This window comes from Malaclemys terrapin, chromosome 1 (assembly GCF_027887155.1).
Source record: "Malaclemys terrapin pileata isolate rMalTer1 chromosome 1, rMalTer1.hap1, whole genome shotgun sequence".
NCBI classification, from domain to species: Eukaryota; Metazoa; Chordata; order Testudines; family Emydidae; genus Malaclemys; species Malaclemys terrapin.
In genome coordinates, this window is record NC_071505.1 from 234,532,046 (window position 1) to 234,555,748 (window position 23,703).

Consider the following 23,703-nt stretch of genomic DNA (forward strand, 5'->3'; position numbering starts at 1 on the left):
GTGTGTGTGCGTGTACTGCAAGAGACCGGACAGCCTAATTCAGCAAAGTAAGGAGAGGGAGCCCAGGCTGATTGAGCAGGGGAGGCTCAGTTAAACCCCAGCACATCAGGGTGGCATCCCAGAAGGGATGGGGGGTTCCAACTCATCACACATACCATTTAACTCCTGGGACAATTCTGTACAACGGTGTGCACACAGCATTCACATTTGCTTCCCCACAGAAAAATGACTTTGTGACAGGGAAGCAAAGGGAAGCTGCAAGTGCAGTCATGTACCCCTCCCCAGCAGTGCGAGCATATTGTTTCGGGTGCCTGGAGCAGCTGGCAGAGAAGTAAATCACTGAGAGGAGAGGGGGTGCGGTCGCTGGGGACACCTGGGTCAGTGGCTCCTGTCCTGCTAGTTCCAGGACTTCCTCTTCTTCTTCCCCTTCCCCTGCAAGGAGCGGCCAGGGCTGGGTCAAAACCACCCACAGAAATCCCCCAGCACCGGACCGCCCCTGACTGCTTCCTGCCTGAATTGAATACCCCCCTCTGCCAAACTTCACCCTCTGCATTCAGAGCCCTACTGCACCCAGAGCCCCCTGCTGAGCTCTATCCCTCCACCCCCAGGCCCACCCGCTGAGCTCTGCCCCACACCACTGCTCTGCATCTGCCTGCTCACACCTGGTGCCGAGGGCCAGTGATCCAGGGTATTTCTGGGGCAGGCCCAGCCATTGCGCTGTGTCAGGGGCAGCCTCACCCCCGCATCCGTGTCCTGGTGAGGCGGTTGCAGGTCCCACCTCCATGCAGCCAGTGCCCTGTACTCCCCACTGCCATGTGGAGCCGCCACATTTATTTATTGACAAATACAATTTAAAATATTGTGCAAAGAATTTTAATTTTTTTGGCACCGAATTCCCTCAGGAGTAATACAAGATAGATTAACACATACTATATATCTAAACATAGAGGAAAACTCCATAAGAAAAATTGTTTAAAGTTCTTGCACAAAACAATCAAATTTTATCTATTTCAAAAACTACCAAACGCTTAAAAAAAAAAAAAAATACATTGTTTATCATTACAAACATCCAGCCATTCTTGGGCCTGGCCTTCCAGTTAGCAGTATATGTATTAATTATCCATCAGAGAAGGTAGGCAAAAGCTGGTAGCTATCTTTATCCTTACACTCATTTCCTGATTTACATGTCTTATGTTCTAGTTTACTAATCAGGTTGTCTAAAATTACTTTGATTCCTCCCATTTTAAGAGTTAAATTATCATTTTTAAGGCTATTTGGCTTTTAAAGGGCTCCAAAAGATTTTCCCCATACAAAGCAGCTACTTTTAAACTGTTTTAATGTTAGCTGAAAATAACTATTGAAGGGTATAGCTAATTTAACTGAATATTGCATACACCAAGCTCATATTTGGGCTAGTACTTTTTCACATTTCATGAATCTCCTTGCTTGTTTTATCTTGTGTTTGGAGACATTTCTTCTTTATGCTCCAATAGACTTGGTGGAAGACAGAATGTGAGAAAACTGACCTCTGCAACATTAAATTTTCCATAAAAGGACTATGAAAAGTTGTCAAAATATTTCCTCATGATGCCTCTATATATTTTGGGTACAAAGATGCCCTGGTTGTAAGGTTAAACTATTCACAGCAAAGATGTCTGGGTTAGGGCACCAATGCACTTTGGAGGGGATTTTATGTTTGTTTTTAAAATACATGCCCTTGAAAGAGCCTTGAGAAACTGTTGGAGAGTTTTCTTATTAAAGACAGAGTTAAGTATTGAGTATTAAAAAGCCTTTTTCAGAAATTAGTTCTTGGGTAACCCTAAGTTTTGGTTACAGTATGTTGTGTGTGTGCCTTACTTTGTTTAACTACTGGTAGAAATCTTGTTTTGTTACCAAGACGGAACATGGCTTAGATAAGAGTATACAAAGTGGCAAATTGCCTTGTTTGGTCCCCCTGGAGCCAAACTATAAGAACAGAAGTAAAAGAATCCCACTCTCATGAATAGTTATAAGAAAACTGAGTGGCAATATTAGGCTTGATAAACTGGTCAAAAAATGCCAGTTGATCACCTATTATTTGATCACATTCAAATACAGTAACTCTTAGCTTAACGTTGTAGTTATATTTTTGAAAAATGCAACTTTAAGCAAAATGATGTTAAGTGAATCCAATTTCCCCATAAGAATTAATGTAAATGTAGAAGGGATTAGGTTCCAGAGAATTTTTTTTGCCAGACAAAAGACATTATATAAATATACAGTACAAGTTTAAACAAAGTAATACAGGTACAAGTTTTAAACAATTTAATACTCTCCTCAGCAATGATGATTGTGAAGCTTGGTTGAGTCAGAGGGTGGATTGTCTGGCTGCTCCTCTTGCTGTTCTTTCCAAAGTGAAGGAGGGTGCTCAACCCGCAGCTCTGCCCACCTTTGCTCAACCCCCTTCTCCCAAGCACGCTACATCCTTGCTCCTCCCCACCCTCCTGAATGCTGAGAAACAGCTGATTGCTGCGGGCGGGAGGTACAGAGAGGGAGGGGGGAGGCTGCGTGCTGTATCCTCGTTCCTCCCCCCCCAGAGCTTCCTGAACACTGCGACACAGCTGATTGCTGCAGGTGGAAGGTGCAGGGAGGGATAGGGGAGGCGCCTACTCACGGGGCCCACTGTCAGGCAGGAGGTGCTGGTGGAGGGGAGCTGAAGGGGGGCTGCCAGCCAACCCTGGTTCCAAGCCACCACCCGCTAGCTCCGAGGGGCTACTCTTACAGAAAATCCTGCAAGTAGTGGACAAAGTACTGTACTAGCAGGCGGCGGCCAAACAATGTTATAAGCGAACATTGTGCAACTTTAAACAAGTATGTTCTCTAATAGATCAGCGACGTAACAACAAAACAAAGTTAACCGGGACAACGTTAAGTGAGGAGTTACTGTACTGTCACACGTTCCAGCAAGAACACGCTGATGTAGGTGGTTGCCTACATTTTTAATTGCGGTATGGTGCCATTCTTTCATTTTTTAGAACTTGGTTTCATGGTTATTTGCATTATTCTAAGATAAAATAACTCAGTTAAGTAATTTTTTTTTGTAATTAAGAGTAATTATCTGCGCTAAGCCTACTAGAAACAAAGTCTTCCTCTCTTTTGTTACTGCTGTTCCCATTCTAATAAATTAGTGCTTTAAAATATATGACAAATCAACTGACCAACTATTTTTAGACTTGTGAAATGCCTAACTCTAGGCAGCATATATCATAAAGAACATCCTCCAATACTTACATGTTACAGACAGATCTGGCACTGGGAGGAGACATCCTTGATTTAAAGAAAAAAATCAAAATCAAACATTTTTCCTTTTCTCCCATTTATAGTTTGGTCTTCCAGCTGAACTACATTATGACTTATGCAATTATACAAACTTGTGAATTAAGTTGTACAAAAGGAACATGTGGAAATGCTAAGAGTTTAAAAATCAAGTTTACCGTAGAAAACCAGTCATAATTTAAATTAATGTGAATGACAACTTGAAAATTATACACCCATATATACATTTTAGAGTACAGAAAGGAATAAGAATGCAGGAATAAGAAATTTGTTAAAAAATTATAAAGTTTGTGGTACATAATTAATGTTTAATACAAAGGTAAGAAAAAATGTAATTCTGAATTGTGGTCAAGTGTGTAAAGGGGGAAAAGTCAAGCATAACCTCAAAGGAATCTAGAGGCTGTTGTCGGCACACTATGATAAAAGCGACAACCGATATCTCTTCAGCTGCATGTCTGGGTGAAAAACATGACATTTAATTACTCTTACTTCTCATATGCAACTCTTCAGCTATACACTAGTACTGGTCAGATGAACTATATTTCTCTTAAAAGCAGTGGCTGTTTTTCAAAATGAATAATCACTTTCAGACAGATATATTTTAATTTTTAAGAGTAACCCCAACTTTAATTTAGCTCTTCAGTAATGAAAGGCTACAATGTATGAATGAACTTACACCAACCATCATATTAAAAAAAGAATTTTGTGGAGGGATAAAGAGATGTTGTCACAGTTCTTGGGGACTGGAAAGGTACCAACTGCACTCTAACTGGAACTCACTATTGAGCAATATAAGCCACTCTCTTCCCCAGAGGCTAACCTGTACATTTCAGTGTATGTCGGCCCTGCCAAGCTGGGAAACAAGAGATCTATCTTAGGTTTCCTGAATGATACTGCAGAACATTACTCAAGCGGTCTACCAATTTCAATCATTTTATAATATTTCATTCTGACAATGTTTTATGGTTTTAGATAAATAAAACTACAAACCTAAAAACTGAAAGGAAATCTCAATTTCAAAACAAATTGACTCAGCTAAAGATTGCTACAGCTTATTTTGGATTTTGCATAGTTTATTTAAAATGAATTAGGGCATTTCATATCACTCCAAACTGCAAGCCTAATATTGGTTTCTTTTCAGTATTTTAGGTGCATGTCAGCCTCAATCTATCAGAGTTCTTGAAAGCAGGTATTTTCCATGAGAATACTTCATGACTGGGAGGATGCAGATGATGTACTCTTCTTATTTTAGTCTCTGTATTTTGCTTAAAGCACTGATACACCCACAAATCCCCATGCTTGGCTCTCTTCACAAAGGCTTCAGTATCCCTTCCTTCCTCTGAATCTTGCTCTGCCATCCAACTAAAAATTGAATAATAATTAAATCAACATGTTGCAAAATGTAAAATACTACTATTAGAACTGCTTTGAAGCAACTTTGTTTCTATTTCTGGCACTTTACAAACAAGGATACAGTAAAAAAAAAAAGTCACTGAAGAGAATAAATGATTTCTCCATAAAAAGACACACAAGACTGTTGTGAAAGTACACGGTAGAACTGCATTCAGAAATCTTACTCATAATTAATACTAGGTGACTGATCAGCAAATCTGAAGTCTACATGACAGTGCTAAAGGCCCATAAACAGAATGATAGTAAGTGGTACAATAGAGTCGGGAGAGCGAGGAAGTGTGTAAGTGAGGTACTGTAGAGAATACTCATTAGTCTTATCTTACTGATCATCACTCATGATCTGGAGAATGTGGTACACAGCAAATTCAGATTAAGTTAAAATGGAAGGTGTTGCAAACACCAGTGAGGCTGGGATAATATAAAAAGGAACCTATAGAGTCTATAAATATGGGTAAAATATAAAGTGAGATTCAATTTAGGAAAATGCAAGCTAATATCGGAGGGAAATAATACATGGATATATAATTGGAGGGAAAAGCCTAAAGATTTACTGTACACCAGCATTTCCTAAAGCTGAGAGTGGATAGCTGCTGTACAGTAGATCGCTTTTAGCACTGCAAGAGATATGGCAGCAAGAAGGGCCACATTATTTTGGCCTGGCATAGTTCCTCTTAAGTTTTCTGTCTTCAAGGTTGCGATGACTGAGTATTCTTGAATCCAACAATAATTAAGCTAGTATGTTCTACACACTTAAATTTGAGGAATAGATTACTACTATGCAAAATCATTAACTAGAATTCACTGCTATAGCACAATAAAAAGTTAGGTACAACATAAGGTTGACCATATTACACCAGTCACCATGCCATGTGCAGGGAGAGGAACGTGTACACTCCCTGCCCATTTGTGTATCTAATTGCTAGCACAGAAGCATACTTTATTCTTTACCCAACTGCTGATTGTCTCATGCCCTGAAGCATGAGAACTGAAAACCTTAATCATTTTAATCTAATGTAAATGTTCAAAGTATTTGTATTTGCATGCAGTGCCACATCCTTTAAAAAATGTACTAAATTATTTGTCTCACTAGTACCCTGAGATAGTAAAATTCCAGAATACAAAATCTTTTAAAATTCCATTTTAAGTTTGTTGCCATTTAATTTAATTGGTCAACAAATACGTCTTTTTTTCTTATATTATGGGACAGGTTAAGCAGAAGTCCACAAACAGCCTTTTCTATTACATTCCTATTTAAATATAATTATCTCTCACTCTTTTCCTTTCCAGACTAAATAATCTAATCCAGTGGTTCTCAAACAGGGGGATGAGGCCCCCCGGGGGAAAGGGTGGGGAAATGTATTCTGGGGGGCATGAGATACTTGAGAAGAAAACAAAAACAAAAAAGCACACACTTGCTGTGCACATTTTACCCACAGCAATGAATAACTAGCAAAGCTGATTCCTCCAGAAATATCGGGTCCTCAGATGGCACTGTGCATTTTGACAGATTTCTGTTAAGCTTGCATAGCATTATACAAAGCTGTTGCCATCTGTACATTAATCCGTTTGCTACAATGCGGTGTGCACATTTAATTGTAAGCATCAGCTACAATCGCAGGTTTGCTTTTGCTATTACAATGGATCGTTGGCTCTGTTTGAATCAATGCCTTAGTGTTTTTTAAAATTTAGTGAGGGGTGCATGTTGATTTTTTTCTAATCCGTATATGTACTTGTGCTGCGGGAGGGGAGGCATAAACTACTACAGACACAAAGAAGAGGGGCGTGATCAATTAAGTTTGAGAACCACCTACCTAGTCTTTTTCATCTGTCCTTGTTACATACTGAACTATAGTGAGAAATATTTGAAGATTGTTACAGTGTTGTTGTAGACATGCTGGAGAGTAAAGACACTTTTCTAGCATATTTCTAGCTTAATTCCATTATCCGCTCTAGCTGAATTAAGACAGTTTCCACTGGAGGAGGGTTGAAGGCTGTGAGGCTACAGCAGCAGAGTGGGATGAAAGATCTTAGGTATGTTCTACTTCTGCATCCCTTTAATTAAAATTAAAATCAGGGTTTATTCATTACAGAGCAAAGTAACACATTAGGTAAGACCAAAAACAGGCTATGTGCCCATCATGTGTGGAATGGTTTGATATCAACTTTGCTGCCTCTACCCTATTTTACAAAAAAGCTTTATGACAGCATAGGTCAACATTTCCATACAAGAAACCCATAGCCAGTCTGGGGAAACTCCTTTTCTATCTAGGTAGGTATTTATAATAGGCTTCTCGCTGTGGTACTTGAGCACTCACTCCCAAAAGGAGAGTTTGTCACTCCATCATAAAACTGACATATCTCCTTAAATTAACAGTCATCCAATTATTACCTAAGTACATTTATATTAAAACTACAAAACTTCAAGTGGAAAGCAGATGTCCATTACCACAGTAAAATGATCCTTTAATGAGTTTCCTCTAAATTTAAATCAATGTCCCCCAGTTCTGTTTCTTCCAATGATCTCAAATAGATAAGATTAAGGTATGGCTAATTATCAATCTTAAATATTAAAAAGCTATTTTACCTATTGATCTTCATATTTAAAATAACCCCAATTTTGTTAATCATTTCCTATTTTTATTGTAGCTGTCACACTCTGAGCCTTCTCCAATTGAAATATCTTATTGGATTATACCCACAACCTAATTCCTTGTTTTGCTTGAATGCGAAAGATGTGCTATACTAATGTTCACAACAGCTAACATTTATTAAGGACCAATTACAATTATGACAAGTAAGGAGCTATTCTACTTAATGATGTCAATTTGATTAATTTCAATCGTGTCTTCTTCCTCATCAGAATCTTTTAGAAAAGAAAAAAAAATATTGGCAAAGACTAAAAAACAATCAAACCAATCACTTACCATTGACCTTTTGCACTCAAAAAACGAAACCTGCAAACTTCTGCAGTGTCCTTCCTTCAAGCATTGTCTGGGGCTTTTTCCTTCCTGTCATATGAAACATAACAGTATAAGAATCCAGTGTATTTCTTCAGTGGAAAGGACACTACAGACAAGGCACCTCTAAGAAGTCCTGTGCACACTGTTGAAACTCAGTCCAAGGTCCTTTAACTTGTGTTCTTTGCTGTGGTAAGTTCCTGAGAGTTGTGAAAGTGCAGATAATAATTCTTCCCTTCCTCCCCCAACATCAAAGACATGTGCTTGTATCAGTAAAATGAAGACCAGGGTGGATAAAAATCAATGATTTAAAAAACAAACAAACAACGCCCCCCGCCCCCGATTTTTTTATTTAAATCAGATGTTTTTGATAAAATGCTTTTTGAGGAAAAAACCTATCTAAAGATAGTTTTAATAAAGATAGCTTTGAGCTATAATGTATCTCATCATGGAACATTCTAATTCTATAGTATGAGACAATATATTCATGTAATGTTTAAGAAATCTTTTGTAAATGAGTTCCAATAGTTCATGGATTAGGGATCCAATCTTATGGGGTTCCAGGGGCCTCTGTATAGATTGTTTAGGTTAATCTTTCTATCTACCCAACGGGACTCAGTGCTCAGTCTAGAAGATACCATCAGAGATGCTTAGTTTTGCAGTTCTCAAACTGTGGATTTGTCTCTCCAGAGGTAATGTGCTTGTTAACAGCAAAAATGTTTTTAAATAAATAAATCAATAATATATAGAGGTGAGAAATAACAGACCTCAACCCTATTGTCCCTCTGCAAATTTGTGTACATAGAGTCAATCCCTTACCTCTCTCTAAAAGTGCAAAATTTCTAAAAGTTCAATAAATATAAGATTGTTGGGGGCAGAATAGACCTGGACAAGGAAAAGAAGTCTGGAGATAAATGTGAGAAGGGAGGGACAGGCAGTAGAAACAAAAGTGAAACTGTTTGAGCAGCATATTCCAGAAGTTTTGAGGTCTTTCTGAGTGTAGCCTTCATTGATTTGAGATCTACCATACCATTCTCTCACTAGAAGGGAAAACCTATAATGGCAGTAGGCCATAAGAGAGACCCAGTTTGGGAATATTTTCATGAAGTTCCTCTACCTGTGGGTAAGACACGCATGTGTGCAAAATGCAAACAGTGCACAAAGAAATGCAAGGTCTGGTTGCCCGAATTAAACAACTTCATGAGAAGTGTTCCTTCTCAGGAGGAAGCCGCACTGAAGATGATGAAATAAACATGTCTGAACATGCAGGATCTTCAGGTTGGTAAACTTTTTTATTTCATACTTCTTTCTTGAGGACTGCCTGTCTTCCTTCTGGACTATTCTTGAATTCTCATGTTTGAGCAAAAAAATATAGTTGTTACTCTATGGTACTATCATTTTAGATGCAGTTGTGATAAAAATAAATAGCTGAAATAGGCAGATCTTCCTTTTACAATTTCACCTTTGAAGTCGTACTGAGTGTCAGTGAATGCAATGAGTGATACTAACTGAGCAGTATGGAATTAATAATTAAATAACTGCATTGACTTATTTTGTTTAGGAGAACATACAGGATTCTGAAGACTATCCACCTTCAAGATCACCATCATTTTCTATTGTTTCAGAGTTATCTGCCAATGATAGTGTTTCAGTCACACCACGTATGTCACATAGCCACAGTATATCACCTGTAGCAAAAAGAAAAAAAATAAATCTCTATCATCCAGAAACAACCATAGATAAGTTTGTGATAAGAACCAGCAGATTACAAAAAAAAAAGGAATTGATGAAATATTGCCCGATTTGTTTATGCAACAAACTCTCCTTTCCGTATGATTGAGAACCCACACTTCATTAACATGGTTCAGTCATTAAGACCAGGATACAGTTCACCCAACAGAGCAGATGTCGCAGGCAAATTGCTGGATAAAGTGTATGAAAGAGAAATTGAGCAGTGTGCAGAAGGTCTAGAGGGTAAAATTGTTAACCTGAGTCTTGATGGGTGGAGCAATGTCCACAATGATCCTGTTGTATGTGCTTGTGTGACAACAGAAGAAGGGAATGTCTTCCTTACAGAAACAACTGATACATTAGGAAATGTACACACAGAATACTTACAAGAATTAGCAGTAAAAGCTATAACAGACTGTGAAAAAAAAATTCAAATGTCTAGTACACAGCTTGGTCACATGCTGAAAATGTATCCAAGATGAGAAGAAATTTAGAAGAGAGTCCCAAGATAATAACATACAGTTGCAGTGCTCATTTGATGCACCTCCTAGCCAAAGACTTCTGTGTTCCAGAAATAAAGGCTAATGTTGTTGAAATTGCAAAATACTTCCGTAACAACCACTTTGCAGCAGCTGCTCTGAAAAAGTGGGAGGAACCAAGCTAACTCTCCCACAAGACATGCAATGGAACACAGTTGTGCACTGTTTTGAGCACTATATCAAGAACTGGCCTAATCTGATGACAGTTTGTGAACAAAATTGTGAAAAAATAGATGGCACTGTCACAGCCAATGTTCTCAACATTGGGCTTAAGAGAAATGTTGAACACATGCTGAGTACCTTGAAGCCTTTTTCCTTAGCCCTGAACAAAATGCAGGGAAACAGCTGTTTTATTGCTGATGCTGTTGAAATTTGGAAGGAACTGAGTGAGGTCTTAAAAAGAGAAATACGCAATGACAGAGTTAAATTACAAGCATTAAAAAAACAAATGGGACAAGCACTATCTCCAGCTCATTTTCTTGCAAATATTCTCAATACTTGGTACCAGGGTCAAACCTTAACTGCTGAAGAGGAGGAGTTGGCTAGGACATGGACATCCAGCAATCATCCCTCCATAATACCAACTATAATAAACTTTGGAGTAAGGGTGGACCATTCAAGAAATATACGTTTTCTGATGTTTTAAAGAAAGTCACACCAGTGAACTGGTGGAAGTCACTTAAGCACTTGGATTCAGAGACTGTTGAAGTGATAATCTCACTTTTAACAGCAGTAGCTTCTGCTGGTATAGAAAGAATATTTTCTTCCTTTGGACTAATTCATTCTAAATTGAAAAATCATTTGGGACCTGAAAAAGCAGGAAAGTTTTTTTTTTTCTTTTCCAGATTATGAACAAACAGAAAAATGAAGGTGAAGACGACTGAGTTAGCTGCAGAAGCCAATATTTTAAGTTTCTCATGTTGACCTGGCTGACATAGTCTATTTAATTTTTGTTTATTTTTTTAAATATTTCTTTTAAACTATTTTGGTTAAAAACAATTTTAACAAAAAGAAACCTGATTTAAAAAAACTTGAATGTTTAACTAAATTCAAAAATCCATATGCTTGTTTTGTTAAAATACTATATGTTTGCTGTTGCCCTGTATGCTGTCTATGTTGAATGTGTTGTGTAGGTAAGTAGAAAACTTCTGTCTCCAAGACTGTCTAGTTGACACCTTTCACCAGCGCAATTACCACTGTTTTGTTTTGTTTTTGGTCTTCTGGTGATTATAGCTTGCTTTTAGCATTATGTTAAGTCCAGTCTGAATAAATCTAAAACCACTCAAAAGATGTGTATACAGTACAGATTTTCTAATACAACCATTTGACTTTTTATAGAAAAAAAAATCACACTACCATACCTGAAGTTCTGTATGATCAAATTTCAACATTTCTGTTTCAGTGAACACACATTTTCCCAGCTCATGATTACACACTATAAACTAACACACCATGATACTTTCTTGGGGTGCCCAGGACACTGAATTACTGTTTGCCCCCTGCCTCCAGTGAGAGAGAGACTTGCTGGTGCTTAATTGGGTATCACTTCCCTGACCCTTCCTGCCTGTTGGCCACCCTAAGAACCTCCACTGGGCAATGCTAGTCCTCACTTTTCTTGTTATGATAGGCATACCCTAATCCCCACGCCCCTTTGAAGCATTCCCCTGTGATATCCTGCCTGTCACTGGCTACTTACAAGAATACCAGCTTTTCCTATCCCCAAGGGAACAGCTCACATACCAGCTGTTTAACTGAGAATCAGCTCAGCACTGAGATACATTTGTTATCAATGGTTAAGATTTAATAGTAAGGACAATAAAAATAGAAATATTATATATAAAACAAAAGGCATAGCATACTTTCTAGAAATTAAACTTAACTTAGTAGGTTGACCTTCTGACTAAGGAATTTTCTCACCCCCAAAATGTCTTTTGTAATGTTTCCAACCAGGGCAGGTTAGGATCCTGTTTTCATGAATGAAATCCCACTGACTAATTACTTCCTCAGGTGCAGGATAAAGATGTATCCTTTTGCCTTCTCTTTTATCCCCCAAAATTAATTATTGGATATCGAAGTTGGGATGCCTCCCTTGCACCCCACAAAGTTTATGTCACATCCCCATGCTGACTTTGTATGCAAACAGGGCTTCCATTGTATTGTCTTACAATGCTTAATTTACATTGTGAACTGAGGCAGACAGGTGATATACAATCTTTTGTCTGGTAGGTACTTCTTTGTCAACTTTGCCTTGATTCAGACTGTAGGAACATATTTCCTTTATACTGTACGTATATAACTTTTTACATCGTATCCGTACAGACATTTCACAAGCATATTTATGATCACTGTGTTTTCTGGCTTTAATTTAAGATTGTACATGACATCTTTTATGGAAAGCAGTGTGCTAGGTATAGTGAGTTTGGCAAGCCCTGTCAGAGTTACTTACTGGTACAGAAGATTGAACCCTTTGCCAGTCAGAACTGAGGAATTCTTAGGGGTCACACACACCTTCTCAGGCCTGGTTTACACTAACCCCCCAATTCGAACTAAGATACGCAGCTTCAGGCTTGGTCTACACTACCCCCCCTAATTCGAACTAAGGTACGCAACTTCAGCTACGTGAATAACGTAGCTGAAGTCGAAGTACCTTAGTTCGAACTTACCTTGGTCCACACGCGGCAGGCAGGCTCCCCCGTCGACTCCGCGGTACTCCTCTCGCCGAGCTGGAGTACCGCAGTCGACGGCAAGCACTTCCGGGTTCGACTTATCGCGTCCAGACTAGACGCGATAAGTCGAACCCAGAACTTCGATTTCCAGCCATCGAACTATCTGGTAAGTGTAGCCAAGGCCTCAGCTACCTGAATAACGTAGCTGAAGTCGACGTACCTTAGTTCGAACTTACCTTGGTCCACACGCGGCAGGCAGGCTCCCCCGTCGACTCCGCGTACTCCTCGCGCCGAGCAGGATTACTGGAGTCGATGGGGAGCACTTCTGCGGGACCGGGCGCGAGACAGGTGCAGTGTCCCGGCCGAGGCCGTCACCAGGGGGAACAGGGAAGGGGCCGCCCAGCTCCCGCCATTGACTGTGTGACGCAGGGGGTCTCTCAGCAGGCCCCGCCCCGCCCCTCCCGCGTACCTGTATGACGCAGGAGGTCTCGAGCAGACACTGTCTCAGGTCCTCCCGCACCCCCGCACAGGCCCGCCCGTCCTCCTCCTTCTCCTCATAGTATTTGGGCATCGCGGCAGCGCTCCCCACACACAGCGTTTCGGCTCCTCACTGCAGCGCCGCCGACACCGCCTCCCAGTTCGCTCTGCAGGACGCCGCCATCTTGTTGTCCTTTGACCCAGCTGCGGTGCACGCGCAGACACCGCCACCGCTCTTCCCCGCCGAGTCAGGAACTACCGTACCCAGCATGCACCGCGACGCAGGGTCACGGGCCGGGTCAGGGGGCGCGCGCCGCGCTACGTTGCCGGAAGCAGCTGGAGTTTGCTGTGGGTGCGCACCACCCCGGGAGACCCTCGCGCTGTGTGTGGTTGGGAGGGGCGGGGCTGGAGCGGCAGGTGAGCGGGGCAGTTGCGGGCGGAGTTCTTGGCCCCCGGGCCTTGGGATCCCTGCGGGGTGGGGGCCCCTCCCTTCTACTGCTGCGCGCGCGGCCCTCCCCCCCCGTGTCCTCAAAGGAGGCGATTCTCGCGTCGCGCCTCGGAGCCGCCTCTGGGCACGTGCCCCGGGCAGATCGTTGCCGGGGAGGCGGGAGCTGAGGGGGAGACCTGCGTTCGCTGCCCTGCTGCGGGGAAGGGACTTGAACCAGGGGCTGCCCGGACCCCTGGGCGCGGGGCACTGCGGCGGGGTGTGGGTGGGTGTGTGTCTCTATCTGTGCTGCCGAAGCTGTTCCACTTTGCGGGGGCGCTTAACTAGCCTCGGCCTGAGACTTACTGGGTCTCCCTCCTCTGAAGCATCAGGGATGGCCACTGCTGGAGGTGGGACATTAGCTGGGTTGGTGTCTGAGGTGGCTCAGCAGTTTTTCTTTCTCATGCTCCGGGTCTAACTATCCCCGTATTTGGGATCAGGCAGAGACCCCCCCCCCCCCCCAGGTCAGATTGGCAGAGACTTCAGCATTTGGGTTTTTTGCCTTCCCCTGCAGTGTGAGAGTGTGGGTCACTTGCTCGGGTTATCTGGGTATATCTCAGTCACTACCCTGCCATTGCAGGAGCCTCAGGCATTTGTGCATCTCAGACTATGACACTACCGATCTTACAGTGGTACAGCTATACTGCTACAGCTGTGCCACTGTAAAGTCTCCTGTGTAGCCGCTCTGTGCTGGCAGCAGAGAGCTCTCCTCCTGGCATAACTAAGTCACCCCAATGAGCGGTGGTAGCTATGTCAGCAGGAGAGCATCTCCCACCAACGTAGCGCTATCCACACTGGCACTTTTGTCAGTGAAATGTATGTTGGTCGGGGGAGGGGTGTTTTTTTTCCTCACTCACCTGTCCGACAAAAGTATTACTAACAAAAGTGCTAGCGTAGATGTAGCCTTAGTCCCTCCTAGTCTCTGCCTGTGACACATCATAGTCTGATCTCCTGTGGGCAGTAATATTTTGGTTGTTGAGTTTAGTGTGTAGGGTTCTGGGTGGTGTTGGTGGCCTGTGATATATAGGCAGTCGAACTAGATTATCTGGTGGTCCTTTCAGGCCCTTAAACTAAGACTGATATTCAGAGACCCGAGTTCAAAACAGCGTTGCATTGACTATTTAATTATTAATACAAAGTGGAACAGCTTCAACAGGACAGATTGAGAGACCCACCCCAGAATACCCAATAATCAGTTGGCACTCATCTGAGACATGGGAGACCTGGGTTCTCCCTACCTCAGGCAAAGGGGAATTTTGAAGCCAGGGTTCCCACAGCCTGGGTAAGTGCCCTGCACACTGGACTGAAGTTTATAAGGGGAGACACAATCATCTCGTCTTTATTTTGTTTTGTTTGTTGTAAGAAAGAGCTTAGGTAGGGAGAAGATTCATGGCTTTGAATCCCAAGCAAACAGAGGTGGCTCCCTCTAGCCCAGAATGACATGCCTATGCTTCTTTGAGGAGTGGGGCACACTGAATTTTTATCTGAAATAATTAAAATATAATGCAGTGTAAAATAGAATATCTTTAATAGTAAAAGCATTCAAGGGCAATTGTTAAATTGTACATTTATACTTAGTGCTTGAAGAGTGCTTTGTTTCCAGAGCAGTGTACAAAGATTGTCACAGCACCCCATCCAGTAGGCAGGTAAGTACACCTCTACCTTGATATAACGCTGTCCTCGGGAGCCAAAAAATCTTACCGCGTTATAGGTGAAACCGCATTATATCGAACTTGCTTTGATCCACTGGAGTGTGCAGCCCCGCCCCCCGGAGCGCTGCTTTACTGCGTTATATCCGAATTCGTGTTATATCAGGTCGCGTTATATCGGGATAGAGGTGTATTTGTGTTATACATGGAAAGGGGGAGGGATAGAGAGGTTACATAATTTGTCAAGGGCCACATACTGAGTTAGTAGCAGATTGGAATTTTAATTTATGTATTATTGGCACCAATCCTGGTGCGCAGGTCTCTAAACTATGCTATTTCAATACACTGTTTTTAGGCAGCAGAAAGGGGAAACAATTAACATAAATGGTCACATTTTGAAAGGGGCACACTCTAGCTTATAATTTTACACGTAGTCTTGCTGGCACAAGTGGTAGTATTTAGCTAGCTACTTGCCTGATTACCCTTGCAAATTAGATTTATATCTAAATGCCATAATTAACACTGCATAATTTAAAACGCTTCTAATTTTACATCTGTCATTTCTAAGATTATGTAAAATCAATTAGTTTTAACTTTAAAATCTTTCCTTCAGAAAAATGTTGCCGACCACTTCAGTTAGTTCCCCAAACCAGGGCAATGGTGCGTTAAACTCCAGGGATGCAGCGAGACATACAGCGGGTGCAAAACGCTACAAATATCTAAGGAGGCTCCTTCACTTCCGGCAGATGGACTTTGAGTTTGCTGTTTGGCAGATGCTCTACCTGTTCACTTCACCACAGAGAGTTTATAGAAACTTTCATTACCGAAAACAAACAAAGGACCAGTGGGCAAGAGATGATCCTGCTTTCTTGGTATTGCTGAGTATTTGGCTGTGTGGTGAGTGTCTATTTCCATGATCAGCAAAAATGAGGTGGGAAAGAGGAAGAATTGGGCATTAGCCTAAGATTAGGGAGGCCTGGGTTCAAGTCCTTGCTCTGCCACAGACTTTCTGTGTAACCTTGGGCAACTCATTTAGTCTCGCTATGCCTCACTTCCTCATCTGTAAAATGGGGAAAGTAGTAGTTCCCAACCTTACGAGTGTTGTGAGGATAAACATGTTAAAAAGGTTGTGAAGTGCGCAGATACTACAGTGGTGGTGGCCATATAAGTACCTAAGATAGATAAGATCTTTCTCTTTTCAATAAAGTTGCAGGAATGTACCTTCACAGGGATTTTTTCAGCACCCTTAGTTTTTGACTGTAGAGGCCCTTAATCAGAATGGAAAAGAAGCTGATGAGCTATCTACACTCAAAGGTTACAGTAACCATTTAGAAATTAGAGAACCAGGGTAAACCAGAGGGTCTAGCTGTATCTAGAATCCTCTAAAGAGTCTTCTTTATGTTTATTGTAATCAAGTCTTGTCTCTGTTCTGTGTTTCAAACTGGGAGGTGGGGGGGTTCAATAATTGTGTCATAGCAAAGACAACCAGAGAAATGAATGACTATTCTTGTTTTTGTTTTTTTTAAATAGTTGAACATTTGGATGATTAGTAAACGGGATGTATTATTGTTACATGTATTACCATAACACACAGGCACCCAAACTGTAGACATTGTGCTAGTCACTGTGCAAAAACAGAACAAAAAGACAGTCCCTAATGTTGAACCCATTACTGGCAAAGTACCCTTTACACAGGGTTCTGTCCTTGTTCCCCTTCTCATCTACCTCTATACCTTATCTCTGGTCATCTTATCTACAAACACACACATGCTGATGGCTCACAGATCTACCTTTCTGTCCAAACTAAAATCTTGGACTGTCTCTCTGACATCCCTCATGGATGTCTAGCTGCCAGCTCAAGCTAAGCATGGCTAAAACAGAGCTCCTATTCTTGCAAATCCTCTCCTCCCCATACCTTCCTACTACCCCCTTTCTTGATCACTGTAGAAAACCCCACCATCCTGCCTGTCACTCAGACTTGTAATCCAGACATCATCTTGACTCAGACCTCTCGCTAGGTCATTACATCCAGGCTGTATCTAAGAATAGGCCTTTCTTATCCATCCATACAACTAAAACTATAACAGCCTTCTCTCTGGCCTTGACAAATGCAGTCTTGCCCCACTCCTGTCCCTTCACAATGCTTCTGCAAAGATCATTTTACTAGCCTGCGCTTTGACCACATCACCCCTCTTTTTGAATCTCTTCACTGGCTGCCTCTTCACTATCACATCAAACATAAGGTGCTTGTGTTCATTTTCGAGGCCCTTCATGGTCAGTCCCCAATTTACCTATCGCTTCTCATTCGCTATCCACCTGTGGATGCTCACTTCCTTTCCTGCGATGCCAGCCTCCATTGCCCACTACTCCATTGTTAAATTTTCAAACAGCGCCTTCATGCTTTCTCCCATGCTGACCCACACGCTTGGGAGGAGCGCCTCGTAAACATCAGCAAAGGAATGTCATTATCCACCTTCAAAGGCCTTCTCAAAACTCTCCTTTGCTGTGATGCCTACAGAACCCTTGGCAACAATTAGGCTGCTTGTATGCTGAGACCTCTGCCTATCATGCTGTCCAGTATTGTTTCCTTGTAGACTCCGTCTGTCTTTATCTATTTGTTGTCTCTTGTCTGATACTTAGATTGTAACCCCTTTGGGGCAGAAACTCACTTTTTGTACTGTACCTAGCACAGTAGGGTCGTGGTCCACAACTAGGACTCCTAAGTGCTTTGATAATACAAATAATTCAGTGACCAAAGCCGTAGCGAGACACTGAACTTCAGTCATCACCAATCAAAAGAAAATCTTTTGCATGTAAGCTTCAGTTCAAATTGTGTTTTTATTGTTGCCTTTTAAAAGACAATATCCAGTCCATTTTTGACGTGGCACAGTACCTGCAGTCATAACAAAGCTGTTACTTCTGAAATTCTAGTGTTCTTGTGGTTGGATGGGAAATATTTCCTAGATCCATTTGTGTTTCACGGATGTTTTCCCAAAGCTGCCCAAGGAACTCTATAAGAATGTGTCTTACGTGTACGGCATTTTCATTCAACTAAAATGGACAGGACATCTGAGTCTTCAGAGCCAGAAAGCTCTGCACTGTCAGGTGGTTTTGTTGTAACTGAAAGAGTGAGACTTCAGCTCTGCTTGTTGCTCTTACTCTGCACTTCTGCTTAACAAGGTATCGTCTTCATTAAAAGTTTAAGTTTAAAAACGTGAGATTAGTTCAATGGCATTGGTGCCACACGCTGAACCTAAGCCAACCACATTAGACACAAGTGGTATGCTGTGCAGCATTTGAATAGAAAAAGGAGCTGCCTTGCAGAAGATCTTAGGGGTGAGGAGGAATAAAGGGGAAAATGTTGAGATTTCAGGAGATCTCCTCCAAAAAGTTAACCTCTGGAATGTCAAAGTCTGAGGAACTGGCATTGTTTGGTGTTACAGTATTTTTCCAGCTAGGAAGGATTAATTTCTCTTTTTCCTCTTCTCTCTCTCCCCCGCCCCCCAGTCTCTACTATAGGATTTGGATTTGTGCTGGACATGGGATTTTTTCAAATGATAAAGCTACTTCTTTGGGTTGTGTTTATAGACTGTGTAGGCGTTGGCCTTCTAATAGCAACTTTAATGTGGTAAGTAAATAATTCCACCTAGAACTAAGTTGGGCATTGCTATAGGGGAGTTGAAGGTCCCTGTTGCTGAGGCAGTGTACTTAAATCTGTACGATATGACTTTGCTCAGAAGAGAGGGTTAAGAGTTTTCATTGGCTGTGAATAGAGCACTATTATTGGGAAAGAGCATTAGAAAATAGTTTTCGCTTGACCTTTTTCTGCCAAAAAAAGGTTAATACTTAGAGGAAATTTGTCACTTGCACCTCTCAGTGCCTATTTTCCTGCTGAGTTCTCCCAGAAGCAGTGACATGTCCCTTTCTCCAGCTCCTATGCGGATGCGGAGGCGCAGCCAGGCGGCTCTGCACACTGCCCTGTCCGCAGGCTCTGCCCCTGCAGCTCCCATTGGAGCACCAGAGGGGGCCATTGGAGCACATAGGAGCTGGAGCGGGGCCATGCCATGGCTTCCGGGAGCTACACCGTGCATCCCCTGACCCTGCATCCCCACTAGAGTGCCGGAGTGGGGCCGAGCCGTGTGGTGCAGTCCCCAACCCAGCGCCCTGGCTGGAGCGCAGCAAGCTCCGGACCCCACTCCCCAGTGGGAGCTCAAGGGCTGGTTTAAAACGGCGCGGCTCACAGGCCGTAGTTTGCCCACCCCTGAGATATAGTATTCCAATTCTAAGAATCTTGTCAGGGTAGTGAGGGCCAAGAATCTCCCTGCAGACACAGGAGACTTTTCCAGTCCTTGAGGGTAGCACCTGATTGGGCAGGAGTTGAGAATATGTCTGATGCTGGTTCCTCTGCAGTATTGGACCTCTGAGGGAAACAGCTGAGAACAGTGGTAGGACTTTTCTCCACTGTTGAAAGACCAATAGCAGAGGCCATCTTTTGCCTTCAGTTGCTTCCTCGAGGCACACGCACAGGAAGGTCTCAATTCTCACACTTGCTCTTTTCTCTGCTGCTTGTGTGGTTCACTTGAAGCAGCAGGGAGATGGGGGAAAAAGCAGGAAAACTCTTATCAAAAATGTAAAGGAAATCAGGGGCACTTTAAAGAAGTGATTTCTCATTAGTGAAAACAACATTTTAAAGTAGAGTGACCTTGAAAAAAAATGCAATATTTGATTCAAAAATGACTTTGGAAGTTTGTTGATCATATAAGGAATGTTCTGCTCTTATTCCAAGTATATGCCCAAAATGTGTCATCAAATTCTTAGCTCTACTCAGGTTTTAATTAGGCAAAACTTCCATAGACTTCAGTGGAAGTTTACCTGTGAAAATTAGGCTAAACTATTGATTTGGTCCATAATCTCAAGACCAGAAACTGTGTTTGGTCTGCTTTGTTTTTGGGTGCAGCAAGTAATGTAGTACTCATATCAAGTTAGTACCCATATTTTAAGTATTTTGTTGCCTTCTTTGGTGGAGGTGGGGCGTTTATTAAATGAGGTAACCAGTGTGCCGTCTGTCTCTAAAATTGAATGCAACTGAGATTTTTGTAACACAGGAAATGTGAAGATGTGGCTATCCCCAGCCTTTTTGGGAAGTGAGTGGATGGACAACTGAAAGACAGGGCTTCTTCAGTATCCTATAATTAAAGAAAGCTGCTGTTCTCCTGTGCACAGTGTTTGCACTTTCTATTCAGCATCAAAGAATGTGACTACTGCTGAGAGAGAAATGGGCTAACAAAAGGCTGGTCTGTGCTGTCTTTTTGGGGAAATACTCACCTTTGCTTAGGCTACCATGTTTTATTCACACATTAGGGAAATAATTTTCAGTGATCTGAGGTTGGCAATTATGCAGAGACATTTGAAAGGATTGAACTTATGAATTAAATGGTAAAGACTTGAGGTTTTTTTCCTGTATGTGACTTCATTACTTTAACTATAGGTGGAATGTCAAATCAACATAACTTTAGGAATCATGAAAGTGCGAAATTGTTCACAACTTATTCCTTTTAAATTTCTTTTCCAATTAGGTTTATTTCTAATAAGTACTTGGTAAAGCGACAGAGCAGAGACTATGATGTGGAATGGGGATATGCCTTTGATGTTCATCTGAATGCTTTCTATCCACTTCTAGTCATTTTGCATTTTATCCAACTGTTTTTCATCAATTGTAAGTAGAACAGCCTTTTTAATGCTTTTTGCCATGGTGCTGGGCCTCAGGCAGGTAATAGAGCAACTGTCTTCTCTTTTACAGATGTTATCTCGTCAACCTCATTCATGGGATATTTTGTTGGGAACACAGTATGGCTCATTGCAATTGGTTATTATATCTATGTAACATTTTTAGGGTACAGTGGTAAGTAATTTCAAAAGCTTTTATTAATTAGGCAACTGACTATATGAAAACAACCGAGCCCTGGCCCAGTAAGCTACTTTAATTTATGAATTCATAGGTTTGCAATGATCGTCTCAAATGCAGAAGTAGGAGAATACAGTGTTGATTTATTTTTTAAGCTATCCCTCCATGATAGATGTCTTGTAGTCTTCACTGTCTAATGAAGCAATTCCACATGCTCCCTTGGCAGCTTGTTCCATTCTGTTACATTTTTTCTGAACATCACTTTTCCTGTTCCCTTCCAAACCCAATACTGTCTCTGTCCTGGGTGGTTGGAGTTAATCATTTGTAATCCTTTGCCAAGAATCCTAGGTACTCCCTTATCTAAATGTCCAAACTGGGTTAAAAAGTTTATACCTAAAGGACTTGTCACTTTATGGGGTGGTATTAAAACACACTTTGCACAGAAGATATTGGTACTCATTGATGTTCGCCATTGTGTTGTACTATAATCCAGTTCAGCTGCTGTGTCAAACTTCAAGACCCTTACATTAGTTCTGGACTCGCAGATTGACTAGAGAGGAGGGTAGTAATGCAACAAAATCATTGAGTAGGTTGGCTGTACTAATGTATACAGAGCTACCTCAATTACTCCTTTACTCTGATAGAAGCTATTCTGTATCTGGGTGAAGGGCTACAGAATCAGCATGGCAGGAATGATAAACAGGCACCTAATTTTAACCAAGCTGTTAAGAAATTGATGAAATACGGGCATCCTCTCCCCAGGGTCCTTCTAGATGTAACAGTTGATGGTTTTGGTCCATTAATGCAACTAATTGCTGGTTTTAAATAATTTTGTACTGATCATAATTGTATTTCTTTTCTAGCATTGCCATTTTTGAAGAATACAGTTATCCTTTTGTATCCATTTGCACTCTTAATTCTGCTGTATGTGCTCTCATTAGCACTGGGATGGAACTTCACCAAGACACTTTGTACTTTCTATGAATTCAGAGTGAAATAAAAACAGGACTTCATATGTCTCTACGGTGTAGTTTGTCTTAGCTGCTGACAGTATGCACATCTAAGACCTCTCGTTGTAAATGGTTGTAAATTTTCTCTTTGTAGATAAGTGTAAAAAGCTTGAGTCTATTGCAATTTTTAATGATTAAAATATTTACAAACAGTAAAAATGTTACTAATGCTCTATGAATACTTTTGCAGTACATTCCTCAAGACAAACTACCTGTACATTTTTGTAATAAATCTACCTATGAATAAGTTGAATAGCATAATTCTCACTGCTAATGTCTTTTAATGGGATAAGTACCATATTAAGTTAGTGGAATCAATAGATGGAGGCTAGTTTTGAAGACAAAGTGCTTGGTTTATTATTGTGTGGTTCTGAGGTTTAGTGCTGCTTAAGTTTAGCTACACTAATAATGCCTGATTGCTGTTCAGTCACATGGTCTAAGGGTACGTCTACACTTACCGGAGGGTCCGGCGGCAGGCAATCGATGTTCTGGGATCGATTTATCGCGTCTGGTTTAGACACGATAAATCGATCCCGGAAGTGCTTGCCGTTGATGCCGGTACTCCAGCTCGGCGAGAGGAGTACGCGGCATCGACGGGGGAGCCTCCCTGCCGCGTCTGGACATACGGTAAGTTCGGACTAAGGTACTTCGAATTCAGCTACGTTAAACGTAGCTGAATTTGCGTACCTTAGTCCGAAGTGGGGGGCTAGTGGGGACCAGGCCAAAGTTCCTACAATGTATCAGCCATATCTGCCACTAGCAGCAGCTGGAGTCAGCTAAAGCAAGGACTCCTGCACAGGGGTAGGTGGTGAAATTAGGCCCACCCCGATGGACTCAAAGATACAGCTGTGAGCCCCTGTACTGTAGGGATATTAAGACCCAGGTGATACCTCCCCTGCCATACAGCCTTGGGGCAAAAAAATGTAGACAATCAGCATGAGACTTCAGCCCATAGGAGCAAAAGCACCCAACCACAGAGACCACTGGCCATTCAGAACATCCTAAGGTTTTGCATCAACTATTTTTTTCCTATGCTGAGTGGCTGTTTGCCCCAACCATGTCCCTCCCTCACAGTCTTCACCTCCCCTTTGTTTTCCATTATCTAGTCCTAAGCAAACCCACCCTTGACATAACTGTTTATTACACTGTTCACTCTGCTTGTGTTCCACCCCTTCACCCTGTGTCTTGTCTATTTAGACTGTAAGCTTTTAGGAGCAGGGACTTTCTACTACCATGTTTGTACAGAGTCTAGCCCAATGGCACTATTGTAATAAGGATGACCTAATAACTTTTTCACAAACAAATTCTTGGCCTGCACTGAGGTTTCTGTATATGTCACCATAGGTGCTGACTTTCCCCCTGGTCCTGCCCCCACTACACCCCTTCCATAAGGTCCCACCTCTTCCCCTGAGCGTGCCACATTGCTGCTCTCTTTCCCCCGGAGCATGCTAACGCTGCCAAACAGCTGTTTGGGGCCGAGCGGGAAGCGCTGGGAGGTAGGTGGAGGAACAGTGATGCAGCGTGCTCGGGGGGAAGAAGGAGGGGGTAAGTGGAGCT

General features: G+C 41.9%; 2 protein-coding genes across 4 annotated transcripts; one reads left to right on the top strand and one right to left on the bottom strand.

Moving 5' to 3' along the window:
* Nucleotides 1-857: 857 nt before the first annotated feature.
* LOC128826248 (cytochrome c oxidase assembly factor 5) lies at nt 858-13,296 on the bottom strand. Its single transcript, XM_054009462.1, has 3 exons — nt 13,091-13,296; nt 7,653-7,736; nt 858-4,677 (listed from the first exon to the last, which is right to left on the bottom strand). Exons 1-3 carry the CDS (start codon nt 13,190-13,192, stop codon nt 4,636-4,638), a joined length of 228 nt encoding a protein of 75 aa, XP_053865437.1. The 5' UTR covers nt 13,193-13,296; the 3' UTR covers nt 858-4,635.
* A 119-nt stretch (nt 13,297-13,415) lies between these two features.
* Nucleotides 13,416-22,149, top strand: UNC50 (unc-50 inner nuclear membrane RNA binding protein). Of its 3 annotated transcripts, none has more exons than XM_054009482.1 (6): nt 13,416-13,515; nt 15,845-16,128; nt 18,739-18,859; nt 20,808-20,947; nt 21,032-21,133; nt 22,000-22,149. In XM_054009482.1, the coding sequence occupies exons 2-6, from the start codon at nt 15,849-15,851 to the stop codon at nt 22,134-22,136; spliced, it is 780 nt and encodes a 259-aa protein (XP_053865457.1). In that variant the 5' UTR covers nt 13,416-13,515; nt 15,845-15,848; the 3' UTR covers nt 22,137-22,149. The 3 variants fall into 3 exon arrangements, with proteins under 3 accessions (XP_053865457.1, XP_053865466.1, XP_053865449.1); XM_054009491.1 differs by having other exon boundaries at nt 13,416-13,511; XM_054009474.1 differs by lacking the exon at nt 13,416-13,515 and adding an exon at nt 15,174-15,228.
* Nucleotides 22,150-23,703: the final 1,554 nt, after the last annotated feature.